General features: G+C 39.4%; 1 protein-coding gene across 1 annotated transcript in view; it reads left to right on the top strand.

Annotated features, from left to right (window-relative positions):
* The window catches only part of ADGRV1 (adhesion G protein-coupled receptor V1), a 290,661-nt gene that overhangs the window by 88,440 nt on the left and 188,660 nt on the right, over window positions 1-13,561 (top strand). The window contains exons 54-62 of the mRNA XM_063320199.1: window positions 32-178; window positions 4,105-4,360; window positions 6,557-6,765; window positions 7,499-7,672; window positions 8,064-8,246; window positions 9,070-9,249; window positions 9,893-10,057; window positions 11,379-11,496; window positions 12,062-12,185. Of these exons, the coding sequence (XP_063176269.1) occupies window positions 32-178; window positions 4,105-4,360; window positions 6,557-6,765; window positions 7,499-7,672; window positions 8,064-8,246; window positions 9,070-9,249; window positions 9,893-10,057; window positions 11,379-11,496; window positions 12,062-12,185 (1,556 nt within the window). The remainder of the gene's footprint in view (window positions 1-31; window positions 179-4,104; window positions 4,361-6,556; window positions 6,766-7,498; window positions 7,673-8,063; window positions 8,247-9,069; window positions 9,250-9,892; window positions 10,058-11,378; window positions 11,497-12,061; window positions 12,186-13,561) is intronic.

Genomic DNA, 13,561 nt, shown 5'->3' with positions numbered 1-13,561 from the left:
TGTTATGGTTCTGCTGCTTTATGTTTTTCAGAGTTCTTTGTTTAAGCAAGTTGAAGAAATGGAACAGGACAGCTTAATCACCTTGAATATTGAACGTTTAATAGGAACATATGGACGAGTTACAGTAGAGTGGATCGCTAATGGGAGCATAAGTGATGTCTTTCCAGCTTCAGGAATGGTGTGTAATAACATCACTGATATTAGGGAAGCACCGACTATGTTGTCTGAGGCAATAGGTGCAGATGTGCTAAGGAGATATGAGATTGTGAGATTGCCCCAGTTTTCTGTGGGCTTACTGCTTCCTGGTCCTTTCCTGTGATTCTGGCAGTTTGCACGTCTGTCTGGTACATGATCCAGCAGCATCATTCCTGCTCTTCTAGAACCAGATCCCGCAGTGCTGTCCCAGCACTAGAAACGTGTATCTGTAGTATCCCGTTCCGATCGTCCTTTCTTCCCTCTGTGAGATCCAGATACTGTGTCAAACCGTTTGTGTAGTGAGAATCTGGGAGAGTTTGCTCTTCATCCTGACCTTCTGAATACAACTGAGAGCTTCAGTGGCCCAGGAGGACACCACAAGTCCCAGTTTTCTCTGTTTCTGAAACGGTTTGGATTCCAGCCGTGTTAAAATCCAGTGCTTCCAGCTAGCCAAAGCTCTTGGTATGCCTTAGGACTGACAGACGGTAGGTTCTTTAAGTCAAGGGCCTCCACCTGGTGGCCATCTGTAGAAGACACAGAGCCCTATGGGCTTTGAGGCTGTAGGGATGTAGCACAAGCCACAGCTGAGGTAAGAAGGGGCCAAAAGACTGTAGAAATAAACTTTACATATGGAAATAATAGGTCTGATTAACAGAGGTGAAATCAAGGATGCTAAACCAATCACACTGAAATTATTAAAGTACTCCTTGAGCATTTCAGATGGATGCTACATGATTTCCCTGCAGACATTTACAGGCAGGAAGAGACAGAAAGGTAAAGTAAAACTATCACTGGAAAATTCTGTTTATCCTTCATTGTAGGTGCAGCCTAATTGTTTATAGACACGTTTTCTTTGTTGAGAGAGACCTAATCTAGTGGCCGGCCCCTTGAGTTTTAAAATAAGAAGAATATAGATAGACAAAGCATTTCTCAATCATTTTATCTGGGGGGGGGGGGAAGTTTATCTGAAAAAAAGTTTTATCTGAACGAAGCTGTTGACTAGACATTTCTTTAGTTAGCAGTGATTTATATAGATATTGTATATTCATCATTTTTTTTGACGTATTTATATGCGGCGAGTTGACCTTGACTGTCTACCAAACCCTCGCGCATTTGCTCTCTTACTCCCCCTCCTTAGCAGGAGAAGGGGAGAAAATGAGGTGGGAAAGATTGAGATAAAGGAAATTTAATGAGAAAAGAAAAAGCCACACATGGGAGCAAAGCAAAAAGTGGAATTTATTCGGTATGTCCCATCAGCAGACAGATGTCCAGTCACTTCCCAGGAAGCAGATCCTCGGTACATGTAGCAATTGCGTCAGAAGACAAATGCCATAACCACAAATGGTCATCTATGTGTGTGTTCTCCCTGCCTCCTTACCCTCAGCATTTATTGCTGAGCATGATATTCTGTGCTATGGAATATCCCTTTGGTGAGTTTGGGTCAGCTATCCTGGGTGTTTCCCCTTCCAACCTCTTGCCCAACCCCAGTTGTTTGTGATGCTGTGAGAGCACTGCTCAGCAATAGCCAAAATGTTCCTGTGTTATTAAAACCATTTCAGCCACAAATGCAAAGCACACCACTATACGGGCTGCTGTGGGGAAAGTTAGTTAACTCTAGGCCAGCCAGTTAACTCCAACCCAGTACATTGTAGAAGAAAGGATCCTGACTTGTCAGTGGTTTACTGATTCTTCCTTTTTTTAACATCATTGAGAGGGTCTTAATCTTTAGTCAATTAGGCAGGTAGTAACCAAACTTCAGTGAAGACAGGTAATTTTGGATAATTTGAAAAGTATGTAATGAAAGACAGTAAGTTGAACGTGAACCAGCTATTTGTGCATGCTGGTCTGAGGCAGAGCATTGCCAGCAGGTCGAGGGACGGGATCCTTCCCCCGTACTCAGCGCTGGTAAGACCCATCTTGAGTGCTGGGTCTGGTTCTGTGCTCCCCAGTACGAGAGACATGGGCATACTGGAGTGAGTCCACCAAAGGGCCATGAAGGGGTTGGAGCATCTGACACACTGGAGGAGGCTCAGGGAGGATCTTAAAATTGCATATAAATGCAGGGGGTCAAGCGTAAAGATGATGGAGTCAGATACATCTCGGCTGTGTCCTGTGCCTGCAATGGGCACAATACAGGAAATTCCATTTAAATGTGAGGAAAAAAACTTCTCTGTAAGGTTCCGGTTACCCAGAGAGGTTGTGAAGTCTCTGTCCTTGGAGATATTCAAAATCTGGCTGGGCATGGCCCTGAACAGCCTGCTTGGTTGAACCTGTTCTTAGCAGTGGCAGTTGGACTAGGTGATCTCCAGAGGTGCTTTCCAACCTCAACCATTGTGTGATTCTGTGATAATGAAGATACATGATCACTTTGAAACAACTGAGCTGTTTTGCCTGAAGTTGGAGTGTAGCTGTCAGAAAGAGGTGCCCTGTCAACAAGAAGGCCTTATAGGAGGATCCAGGAAATTATAGTCCCATCAGTCTTACTTCAGTCCCTTGGGAAAGTTATGAAATGAGTCCTCCTGGGGGCTATCACAAGTCAAATGAAGCACGTGATTGGGAAAAGCCAGCACGGATTCACCAAAGGCAAATCGCGCTTGAAAAACCTGATCGCTTGCAACTACGTGCTCAGTAACCTGCGCAGTTGGGGCAAGCGGTGGACATTGTCTACTTGTATTTCTCCAAGGCTTTAAGTACAGTCCTCCACAGCTTTCTCCTAGAGAAATGATGTGTTATGGTCCCAAGAAGTGGTCTATGCAGTGGGTGGGGAACTGGCTGACACACCACACCCAGAGGGTGGTGGTCAATAGCTCTTTTTCAAACTGGCAACCTGTTGCAAGTGGGGTCCCCAGGGATCGATATTGGGACCAACACTGTTTAATATCTTCATAAGTGATCTGTATGATGGGATCAAGCGTTTGCTGATGGCACCAAACTGAGTGGAGAAGTGGACACTTTGGAAGGGAGATCCACCCCGCAGGAAGACCTGGACAGGCCGGAAGAGTGGACTAACAAGAACCTTATGAAGTTCAACCAGGACAACTGTAAGCTCTTGCACCTGGGAAAACATAATGCAGGAGTGCAGCACAGCCTGGGATCTACCCGACTGGGGAGCAGCTCTGTGGAAAGGGACCTGGGTGTCCTAGTGGACAACAAGCTCAAGACGAGTGAAGAGTGTGCTGCTGCGGCAAAGAAAGCCAACGGGATGCTGGGTTGCACCAACAAGGGCATCAGCAGCAGAGACAAAGAAGTCATTATCCCACTCAGCACTTGTCAGGCCACACCTGGAACACTGTGTTCAGTTTTGGTTCCTACTACGCAAAAGTGATGTGGACAGGCTGGAGAGGGTCCTCAGAAGGGCCACCAAGATGATCAAAGGACTGGGAAGCCTGTCATATGAGGGAAGGCTGAGTGAATTGGATTTCTTCAGCCTTGAGAAAAGAAGGCCTAGGGGAGACCTTATCACTAGGTTCCAGTATATAAAGGGTGGCACAAAGAAGCTGGAGATGCCCTTTTTAGAAGGAAAAGACTAGGGGTAATGGGTACAAGTTACTCCTGGGGAGATTCCGATTGGACGCAAGAGGAAGATTTTTCACACTGAGAATCATCAGCCATTGGAATAATCTCCCCAGGGAAGGGGTGGATTCCTCAACATTGGACACTTTAGATTCAGCTGGGCAGGGTGCTGGGCCATCTTGTCTAGGCGTGCTTTTGCCAAGAAAGGTTGGACCTTGAGCTACCCTTCTGGTATTCTATGGTTTTATGACATATATATATATGTGTGTATGTATATATACATGTGTGTGTGCGTACATATGTAAATATTTTTAATTTGATAGAGTTTTATGGACTAAAACAGTGTAACAGCAATGAGTTGTTTGACTTTTTTTTCCCTTCCCTCTAAAACTTTAGGTTACATTTTCAGAAGGTCAGGCCCTGTCCACGATCACCCTGACAATCCTCGCGGACAGCATTGCAGAGCTTTCAGAGACCGTGGAAATCACGCTCACCCACGTTACCACTGTGGGTGTTCCGGATACCACAAAAGGAGCTGTCATCGATCCCAAAAGGGCAAGAGCTGTACTCACCATTTTACCCAGTGACTCTCCACATGGTGTGATTGGGTGGCATATGGAGTCTCTCTTTGTTCAAGTCACAGAGCCAGAAGGTAAGTCTGTTTGTTGATTCTTAGGAAAAAATATATGGTTTTGGGGAATTGTCATTGTTGAAGCTATAAGATTGGTTTTATATATAAAATAATCTATTCTAATATTTATAATATTGTTATATATTATCTATAAAATAATATTATTGTACAATAATAGTATATTATATATCTATTATATAATTAAAATATATAATATAATTATATATTATCATTATATAATACATAATAGATATACAATACAATATAATCTATTATATATTATATAATTATAATGTTATATATTATATATAAAATAATGCTGTCGCACAATAATAGTATATTATATATCTATTATATAATTATAATATAATATTATAATTATATAATAGATAATAGATATACAATACAATATATCTATTATATAATTATATATTATAATTATATAATAGATATACAATTATCTATTATATAATTATATATTATAATTATATAATAGATATACAATACAATATAATCTATTATATGACATAATTATGTCATAATTAGAAAATATATATTCAATATATAAAATAGATTATATAATATATAATCCATTGTATATATTATTTATAGATATCAGCATTTTTCTATTAAAAATTTTTAGCAGAAATGTCCTTTAAAAAATGTAACTCTGCTATTTCGTTACATACATTTTATGCTGTATTTCACATTGCATATATCAACATTATCCAGTAATTTTTGTTTAGGGGGTAAGTTATTAAAATCTTGGTTTCTTGTGTTGCACATGACTAATACATAAAATACTTCCATTTAGATAAAAAGCCGAACTTGCCCATTTAATGGGATTAATGTATTGTTTAAAATCATCTACAAAGAAAGACTTTTCCTTGTGCAGTGGGTCAAAAAGGGAAGCTTTCTGTTCTGTGGGGTAGGGGAAGGGAGGAAGCAAGAGTGAGTTCCATCTCAAGAAAACGGAATCGGGGTTTTTCTGCTTGCCATCTGCGTGTTTGGGTGGGTTATGTCAGTTTTCCTTCCAGGCACCAAGTGAAATGGCACAGGGTCTGCCAGGCAGTTGTCCGGAGGAGGGATGCGCGGAGCCCTGGCTGCTGCCCTCCCTGCTGGACCAGGCTCCGAGGGAGCTGATTGCTCTGGCGTTGGCGGAACCCGCTGGTTTTCCAGCAGCTGCCTGATGGGCTATGCGTACTTCAAAACCCAACTGAAATTTCCTGGCAATTTAATATTCTGTCCATATTAACAAATACAACTTGTGAAAAATACATTTCCCATCAGAATATTATTGCAGATAAAGCCTCCTCACCATTTCTATTTTAAAATGGAACAGTAGTGTCCCTTTCTTAGCACCTGAAAGTATTGCAAAGGGATTCTGTTGGTTTCTTACATACACATACACACACATTATAAACTTTTATACTTTGAAGTTAGGATTCAAGGCATATTCTTAGGTTTCGTTTGTTGCACAGTTTCTTTTCCAATCTTTAGGTGTTTTATTTTTACTGAATTCTGTACAGGTGCTAACTGTAAAGTAGCATCTAGTTAAAGTAATCTAAGTAAATCTAGTAAAATAATTAAAGTAATAGAAACTAGTCTGAAATACAAAGCCTCTTGCTTTTTATCTATTTCTTCAATCATAAACTCAGCACTTTTGGACAAAGGCTGTATTTCGTGTTTTATTGGAAAAAATTGCAAATCGGCTTTCCCAAAAGGGATCCGAGCCTGACTGATACAAGTGTATCTCATTTTCTCCAACATTTGAGTTAAGGAAATGTAAAATTTACAGCCAGAGTGACTGCCTCCAGTGCCGCTTTCTTCATTGGAACCAATAGTGATCTCCGAGGCATGTAAAGGCCAGGCAATGCAGGGAGATGGGAGTTTTGAAGGAAAACTGAGCAAAACCGGCAATGTTGAAGTAACACTTTCTGTAGCAAACATTTAAAACAGTAAATATTCCGTATTTTATTCTTCCTCTAGATGCAGTTCTAAAATGCTTTCCACATGTACACACTGTTTGTGCGTGTTCACAACACTTGTATGTGCTCATTTGCCCGAGCCGTTGAATGACCCAAGTATTGTTGTGTTGCTAAGCAGAATTGAAGTGGGCTCTAGCAAGCAGCTCCAGTGCCATTAGGTGAGCTCGAAATCAAGCAGGGCAAGGGTTAAAACAATCGTGTCTTGATTTTCTTCCCCTCCTTGTCATAGGGCGAGTGAATTCGACTACTCTGACTTTACAAATTGTTCGGGAGCAAGGCTTTGTTGGAGAGATTGTGGTTCATCTGAGCACCGCGCCTAACTTTGGACTGCCCCCCTCCAACCAAGCCACAGAGAATGAGGATTATATCCTGGAAAAGAAGACAATCGTTATGGCAGAGAACGCAACGATAACTTCTGTCGTAGTCACTATTTTGCCTGTGAGTAGTCTGACCGCAACTTCAGCTTATAATGTCTTTTAAGGAAAGGGAGAGTTGTACCATTTCTATACCAGAAGTAGGATTTAGCATTCTAGAAATGGTTACGGTGGGATTCGTGCCTCGTCGCATGTATATTAGTAAGAATCGCAGCCATCTCTTTCAAAAGAATTCAAGTCCTTGCCGCTAAGAATAAATCAAAATCTTTTTTTTGTTGTTGTTGTAGTCACAAAATTAATGTATAATAATGACAAAGGAAAAAAATATATATGTCTTAGGTGCTTGCTGGTTTTTCAACTTGTGGCAGGTTTTTACAGATTTATTTTACTTTACATGCCTTTTAACAGATTTGTTCTGTAGTTCAGGAAATGTTATGTTTCCAACAAAAGTATGTATATTCTTTAAATATATTCAGAATGGAGGTATTGCTTTTCAAGTTCTGGCTTAGTTTCTGAAATCTAGCCACCTTTCTTATAGATAGGAGAAACAAGTGACGGCCAGCAATGCTTTCCACCGTTCTCACAGATCTGGAATCTAACTGCCAACTTCAGTTTCTAAAGCTCAGCAAAGGTGGCCTTTTTCATCTTCCATGGGGCGTGAAGCAAGGGATTGGTTCTATGGTCCCAAGAGCTGAGAATTTTTGAACAGTAATCAACCTACAACTCGTCTGCTGCCTGCACGTGTTATAACTTACACTGCTTTATTAAAAAAGTTATATTTAAGAATATTTTTGCAGGACAACGTTCCAGAACTACAGGAAGGATTTATAATCAATATCACCGATGTGCAACTGGTCGATTCACCCACTGGAGGTCAGCCAAGCGTGAAGAGGCTTGGGTTAGAAATAGCTGAAATAACAATTGAAGAAAATGATGATGCCAGAGGAGTATTTAGCTTCAATGTTACAAAGGTAAGTAAATCTGAATGAAAAATACTTAAAGTAGCATTCCAGCAGGAGAGTCTGTGTTTTCAGACCAGTTTTGGTAGTGTTCTAGTAGGTTTTGTGACACTAAATTGTTCTGGATAAAAAGGCCAGATACCAGACAAACAATTCCTTCTTAAAACGTTCCTCACAATTAATTTATGAGATTTACTGGGGAGCTGGAATTGCTAAAACCGGTGTCCTGAAAGGGACCTCAGGAGTTCATCTAACCCTTTGCTCAGAGCAAGGTCAATGCTAATTTCAGACCAATTTAGAAGTGATTATGTATTTTTTTATTTATTTTTACCTGCAAGTCGATATGGAAAAAAAAAAAGAAAAAGTTGCAGTGACCCTCAGCAGTGTCTTGTTAAATTTACAGGACGTGACTGGAGCTGTTACCGGTTATGAGGTACCGCCACCACAGAATATACTGAAACTTCCAGTTGTTCGTCAGGCTGGGAGGTTTGGGTCAGCAACTCTGTATTGGGAAGCCATTCATTCAACGGCTACCTTTGAGGACTTCACACCATCATTTGGAAACCTTACATTTGCAGATGGGCAGGTATGCGCTTGCTGAAAGTTTAACCGTCTCTGCGTTACCAGCTTAAGAGTTTCTCACCTTTTCTTCCATCAGAATTTGCATCTTTTCATTGAAAACATTTTATTTATGGCCTTAAGTATGTGAATGATGCTCCTGACTTCAGTTCCTTAACATGGAGAAGCAGAATGATCATAAGCATCGACCAAATATGGTTCTGTGCCTTTGGTACCTCCAAAAGCGAAGAAATAATTTCTAATAAATACAATATACATAATATACATTATATATAATAATATTATGTATAATAAATATATAATGTATATAATAATAAAGCCTGTTACACTTAAAATTTGTAACAAAACTTATCTTCTCTATAAATTCTCAGTATAAGCCTGTATGTTTCCTTAGCTGTGTTTTACATATTGCTTTGAATTTCATACTGCCCTTGACAATACTTAGCATCTACAAGGGGCTTTGATTTCACATGAGCAGAACTGGTCTTTGGCAAGTAGAAGGATGCACTTTTTGAGCAGAATTTTGGCTAAAGTACAATGTTATCTACCTGCACTTTCTACTGAGTACTGAAGCAGAGCAGTGTGCTGGTTTTAACATACAAAATCTACACTGACGAACTTAAAAACCACTCTTGAAATTTTTTTACCTTAATATAAATATACAAGTATGACAAAAAATAAGCACAACTGAACAATGTGTGTTTATCTATTATTAGATAAAATTTACCTATTTTAAATTTCAGATTTTTTCAACAGAATATTATAAATGAAACTTTGTTGCTCTTTTTTTTTTTTTTTTTTTTTTTTTTTTTTTTTACCAATTTCTGCAGGCTACAGGAGAAATAGAAATTACAATCATAGATGACAGTGAAGTTGAATTCCTTGAGATATTCAAGATTGCCCTGGTGAGGGTAACAGGCGGTGCCAGACTTGGGGATGACACCCTCGTAACTGTCGCTATTCCACCAAACGATTCCCCTGTTGGAGTATTTGGGTTTGAAGAAAAGAACGTGAGTTTGATTTGGATTGCACTCTTTTCTGCAAAAGCTGGAGGGTGGGTTTGTGTCACTAACACATGGCCGGCTTTGGTAAGCCTTCATTGCAGTGGAAGACATGACTTCACGGAAAGGCTTATTAGTGCTTGTCTTCATCTGGCTGTGTAGGATGGTGATAACAATGAAAGTGCTGCTGCACAGATGTAGATTTCTGCATGGCTGAATCAATTTAATTCAGTATACTGACAAACCAGGACACCCCAGGTAGGATTTTTGGTAGTCTGTTGAATATTGAAATGGTTTTATAATAATCTGTATTACTGAAAGTAAAGTTTGGAAAGAAATGATGAAACGTATCTCATCTTAGTTCTTGTCAGTGAATGATTATTCTTCTCTCCATTTTGCTGGTGCTGTGCCTGCTTGTGACTCATTGTCTGTAATAGTTTTGAATCATAGGGCATACAAAAATAGCACGAGTGACTAATCTTTACTAGCACAATTCAACACATTCCTTACATCTGTTACCTTCCTGTAGATTTTCACTCTTTTCCTTATTTTACGTTGTCATTGACAATGTTTTTTGTTTTGTTTGTCTCAAGTCAGTATCGATGCCTTTTGCTACAGCCTCCCTCTCTTCATCCTCCTCTTTCTTCATCAGGTAACAGTGAAGGAACCTCAGGCACCTGATGACTCTGCTGCAGTTGTATTGCTCACTGTCCGTCGAAGTCAAGGAGGACGAGGAGCCGTCAAAGTGTTGTGGATTCTCGAGGAAGCGGCTAGATATGACCTGACCCCTCTGAATGGTACCCTTCACTTCAATGAGGTATTTCTGATATTGCAATAAATTATTTACTATTGGATTTATAAATACTTTCTTTTTCTTATGTGTATTTGCATGGTGGTTGTTATGTGTTTGGAAAAATAGGGGGTTACCAAGTACTATAACACTAGGAAAAGGCCGTTATGAACTGGTGGAGATAGTGGAATGCAGTGTTCTTTCAAACAGAAAAGGAAAGCTGACATGCTTTTTTTAAGGCAGCATAATGTAATCATCAGGAAGATGCTCTTCAAATCTGAGTTTAAAATTAAGAAAGAGGAACAAAGATGTACTGAATGTGAAGAATGACCACAGAAACTTTTTGTGCCATTTCAGTACCAGACAACTGAAAGAGAAAATTGATATTGAAAGGCTGAGAAGGATAAGTGAATGCTCAAAATTTGCAGATTTAAAAAACTAAATAATAAAACACCCTAGTGACTTTTAAACTGGACAGTTTTATTTGATTTGTATTTCATGGCAGGTTAAAACTCTGAAGTAGGAGCTGAAACATTGGATATTGTCAAGCTATTGCTGTTATCTTAATATTGGTCTTTTACAGTCTACTCAAAATATTTAATGAAGAAAAGTGTTTTAACATAAAGCATAATCCATTCTGTCTGCAAAAGACTATTTTGCACTAAATAAATAGGCATACCAATTATTTCTTTTAATCAGCTGGAAAATAGCTTTTTTGGTAAGATCACCAGTATTTGGCAAAGCTTTGCTGTAGTTTTGCTGTCCTTTCTCTACTGATAGGCCTGGACATTGTTTTTTCTTCCTGAAGTTCTCATATATGCATACATGTAAGAATTCAAGTATATATGTATGGTGTGCTTAAGTTATACAGTGTGTACCTACCTTCTTCTGATTTTAAGCATTTGGTACTGCCCACTGACAAAAGTGTGAATTAGGCAGAAATTTGCTATGAACTAATAGAGCTAATCTAAATTTTAATCCTTATAATATATGTATTCTATTCAATATGCACTTTCTGATGGAAAAGATTTTGTATTAAGTTAAAAACATCTATGTGAATACAATTTCAAAGTAATTTTATTCATTATTCAGTTGAAAATATGCAGGGTATTGTGTCACACAATGTTTGAGAGACAATTTTTACTATTTATTCATCTATGAGAAAACATCTCAGCCAGGTCAGAAATGTTGTATTTAAAAAATGTTACAGAATATATCAAGCATATGCATGCTTAACACTTCATTTGTTAAAGAAAAAACCCCGATTTTATAATACTGTATTTTGTTTAGTTTCACTTTGTGTGTGTACATGTGTATATATATATCTTCTCGTCTTTACGTGATGCAGACTGAATCCCAGAAGCTGATTGTTTTACATGCGATACAAGATGGTTTGCTGGAGGGGAATGAAACATTTACCATTCAGCTAGTCTCTGCTGGTGAGGCAGAGATATCCCCTGTAAATGGTAAGGAATTAATTCACTACACTCTAGTTTGAGACATTTCATATGAGAATTTTAGTAAATCTGTTCATCCTATTTTAGTCTGCAGTGCTTGTATGTTTTGTGTGCAGCTAGTTGGTGGCAGTTTCAACTGTCAGTCTTTTCCCCTAAGTTGTTTCCTTGTCTGAAGAAATCAAAGAGAATTTTAGGTCATAATTGTTCGTTGGAAATTAATTGTTGGTAGACTTTTGTGTTCAGATAGTTAACATTGTCCCTAAAGAACTCTTTAACAAAAAGAAGCAAAGTCCAAAACCAGGTTCAGACCTGCCAGAATCACAGAATAATTTCATTTGCAAGGGATCATCCAGGAGGGTCGTCTAGTTGAAAACCCTGCTCAACGAAGAGGAAACTTCACAATTAGATCAGGTTGCTGAATGCCTTGTCCACTCAAATTCCAAATATCTGCAAGGATGGGCATTCCATGGGCTCTTTGGGAAGCTGGCAGTTAACCACTCATGTCACAAAATTTACGAAAGTTAGCTCATTAGTCAGTTTTCATTTACTGTGAGAAGCTTTGTTCTCTTCATAGGTGTGGCAACCATCATTATTGTGGGCGATGAAGGAGCTTCTGGGGTGGTTGGGATAGCCCATTCATCCAAACACGTTCTGATTGGAGAACCTTCAGGAAATTATAATGGAACTGCTCTTATTAGGTGGGTACGTCACTCATTTTTCCAAAGGGAAGACAACAGCTCAGTTTCAAAAGTTATGGGACTCCACACTTTGCAAGAATTTCTTGAGTGCTGCTTTTCATTATCACTCGTAAACTCAGAACTACTTTTAAAATTAAATGCTTGTTTTTAAAGAAGGGTGGAATATACTATGTATGTGTCTTTTCAGTGTTACTGGGGAACTCCAGGTATTCCTCTCAGTCTTCAAATTATTGGCAACATTGATGCGTTAAAGGAAAGAGGATGCTAATCAGAGGAAGTGGGGAAGGGTATTGATGACATTTGAAAGTGCTTTGTGCTTTTCAGGATTCAGTTCAGGACTGGTGCCTGAACTGTGTTTCAGTATATTTCTGTGATGGCTAGCGTGACCAAAGTGGGAACTGGGTTTTCAGTTGAAAGAAGATGCAATTATTTTACTGGATTCAGTAAACTGAAAACAGGATGAAGAAATAAAGATGTTACCGTACCTTCTAGGAATATTAGAACAAAGGATTACAACACTTGCCGTTGTTGAACCGGGAAATAGAATCATAGAATCATAGAATGTGTTGGGTTGGAAGGGACCTTTAAAGGCCATCTAGTCCAACCCCCTGCTATGGTGAGGAACATCTTCAACTAGATCAGGTTGCTCAGAGCCCCATCCAACCTGACCTGGGATGGGGCATGTACCACCTCTCTGGGCAACCTGGGCCAGTGTCTCACCACCCTTATTTTAAAAAATTTCTTCCTTATATCTAGTTTAAGTCTACCCTCTTCTAGTTTAAAGCTGTTACCCCTCGTCCCATCACAACAGGTCCTGCTAAAACCTTTGTCCCTGTCTTTCTTATAAGCCCCTTTTAAGCATTGAAAGGCTGTAATAAAGTCTCCCCGGAGCCTTCTCTTCTCCAGGCTGAACAACCCCAGCTCTCTCAGCCTGTCCTCATAGGAGAGGTGCTCACACAGCCTCTCATGCTGCCCTGAGAAGCCCAAAATACAAAGTGATGCTTTGTGCAGCAGCAGTTGTAGATCACGATGTTAGGTATAGACACAATTTTGCCTGACTTAGTTCACCAAGACTGATCCCATGAGTAGGATTAGGGTCTAGGTTTTTGGACAAGTGGCAGACAGAACATTTCTCAAGCAACGTCATAATAGTATTCTAGTGTCCTTCTGCCTTAAAAACCAAGTTGCCTTTGGCCATTAGCCTTACGTCCCATTTCCCTTCTGCTTTGCGTATCTGTCAGCGGAAAAGCAGAATGGAACCAAGACAGCTCAGTTTTTAGCTCCCACCTTTGCGCTATACATGCAAAGAAACTTTAAAGACATCTCAGTAAATAAATACAGCTCAAGATGCCTCCCAGCCCAGGGAAAAATAAAAC

The sequence above is a fragment of the Chroicocephalus ridibundus genome, chromosome Z, assembly GCF_963924245.1.
Source record: "Chroicocephalus ridibundus chromosome Z, bChrRid1.1, whole genome shotgun sequence".
Classification (NCBI taxonomy): Eukaryota; Metazoa; Chordata; class Aves; order Charadriiformes; family Laridae; genus Chroicocephalus; species Chroicocephalus ridibundus.
This window is presented reverse-complemented; position numbering and strand designations above follow the sequence as displayed.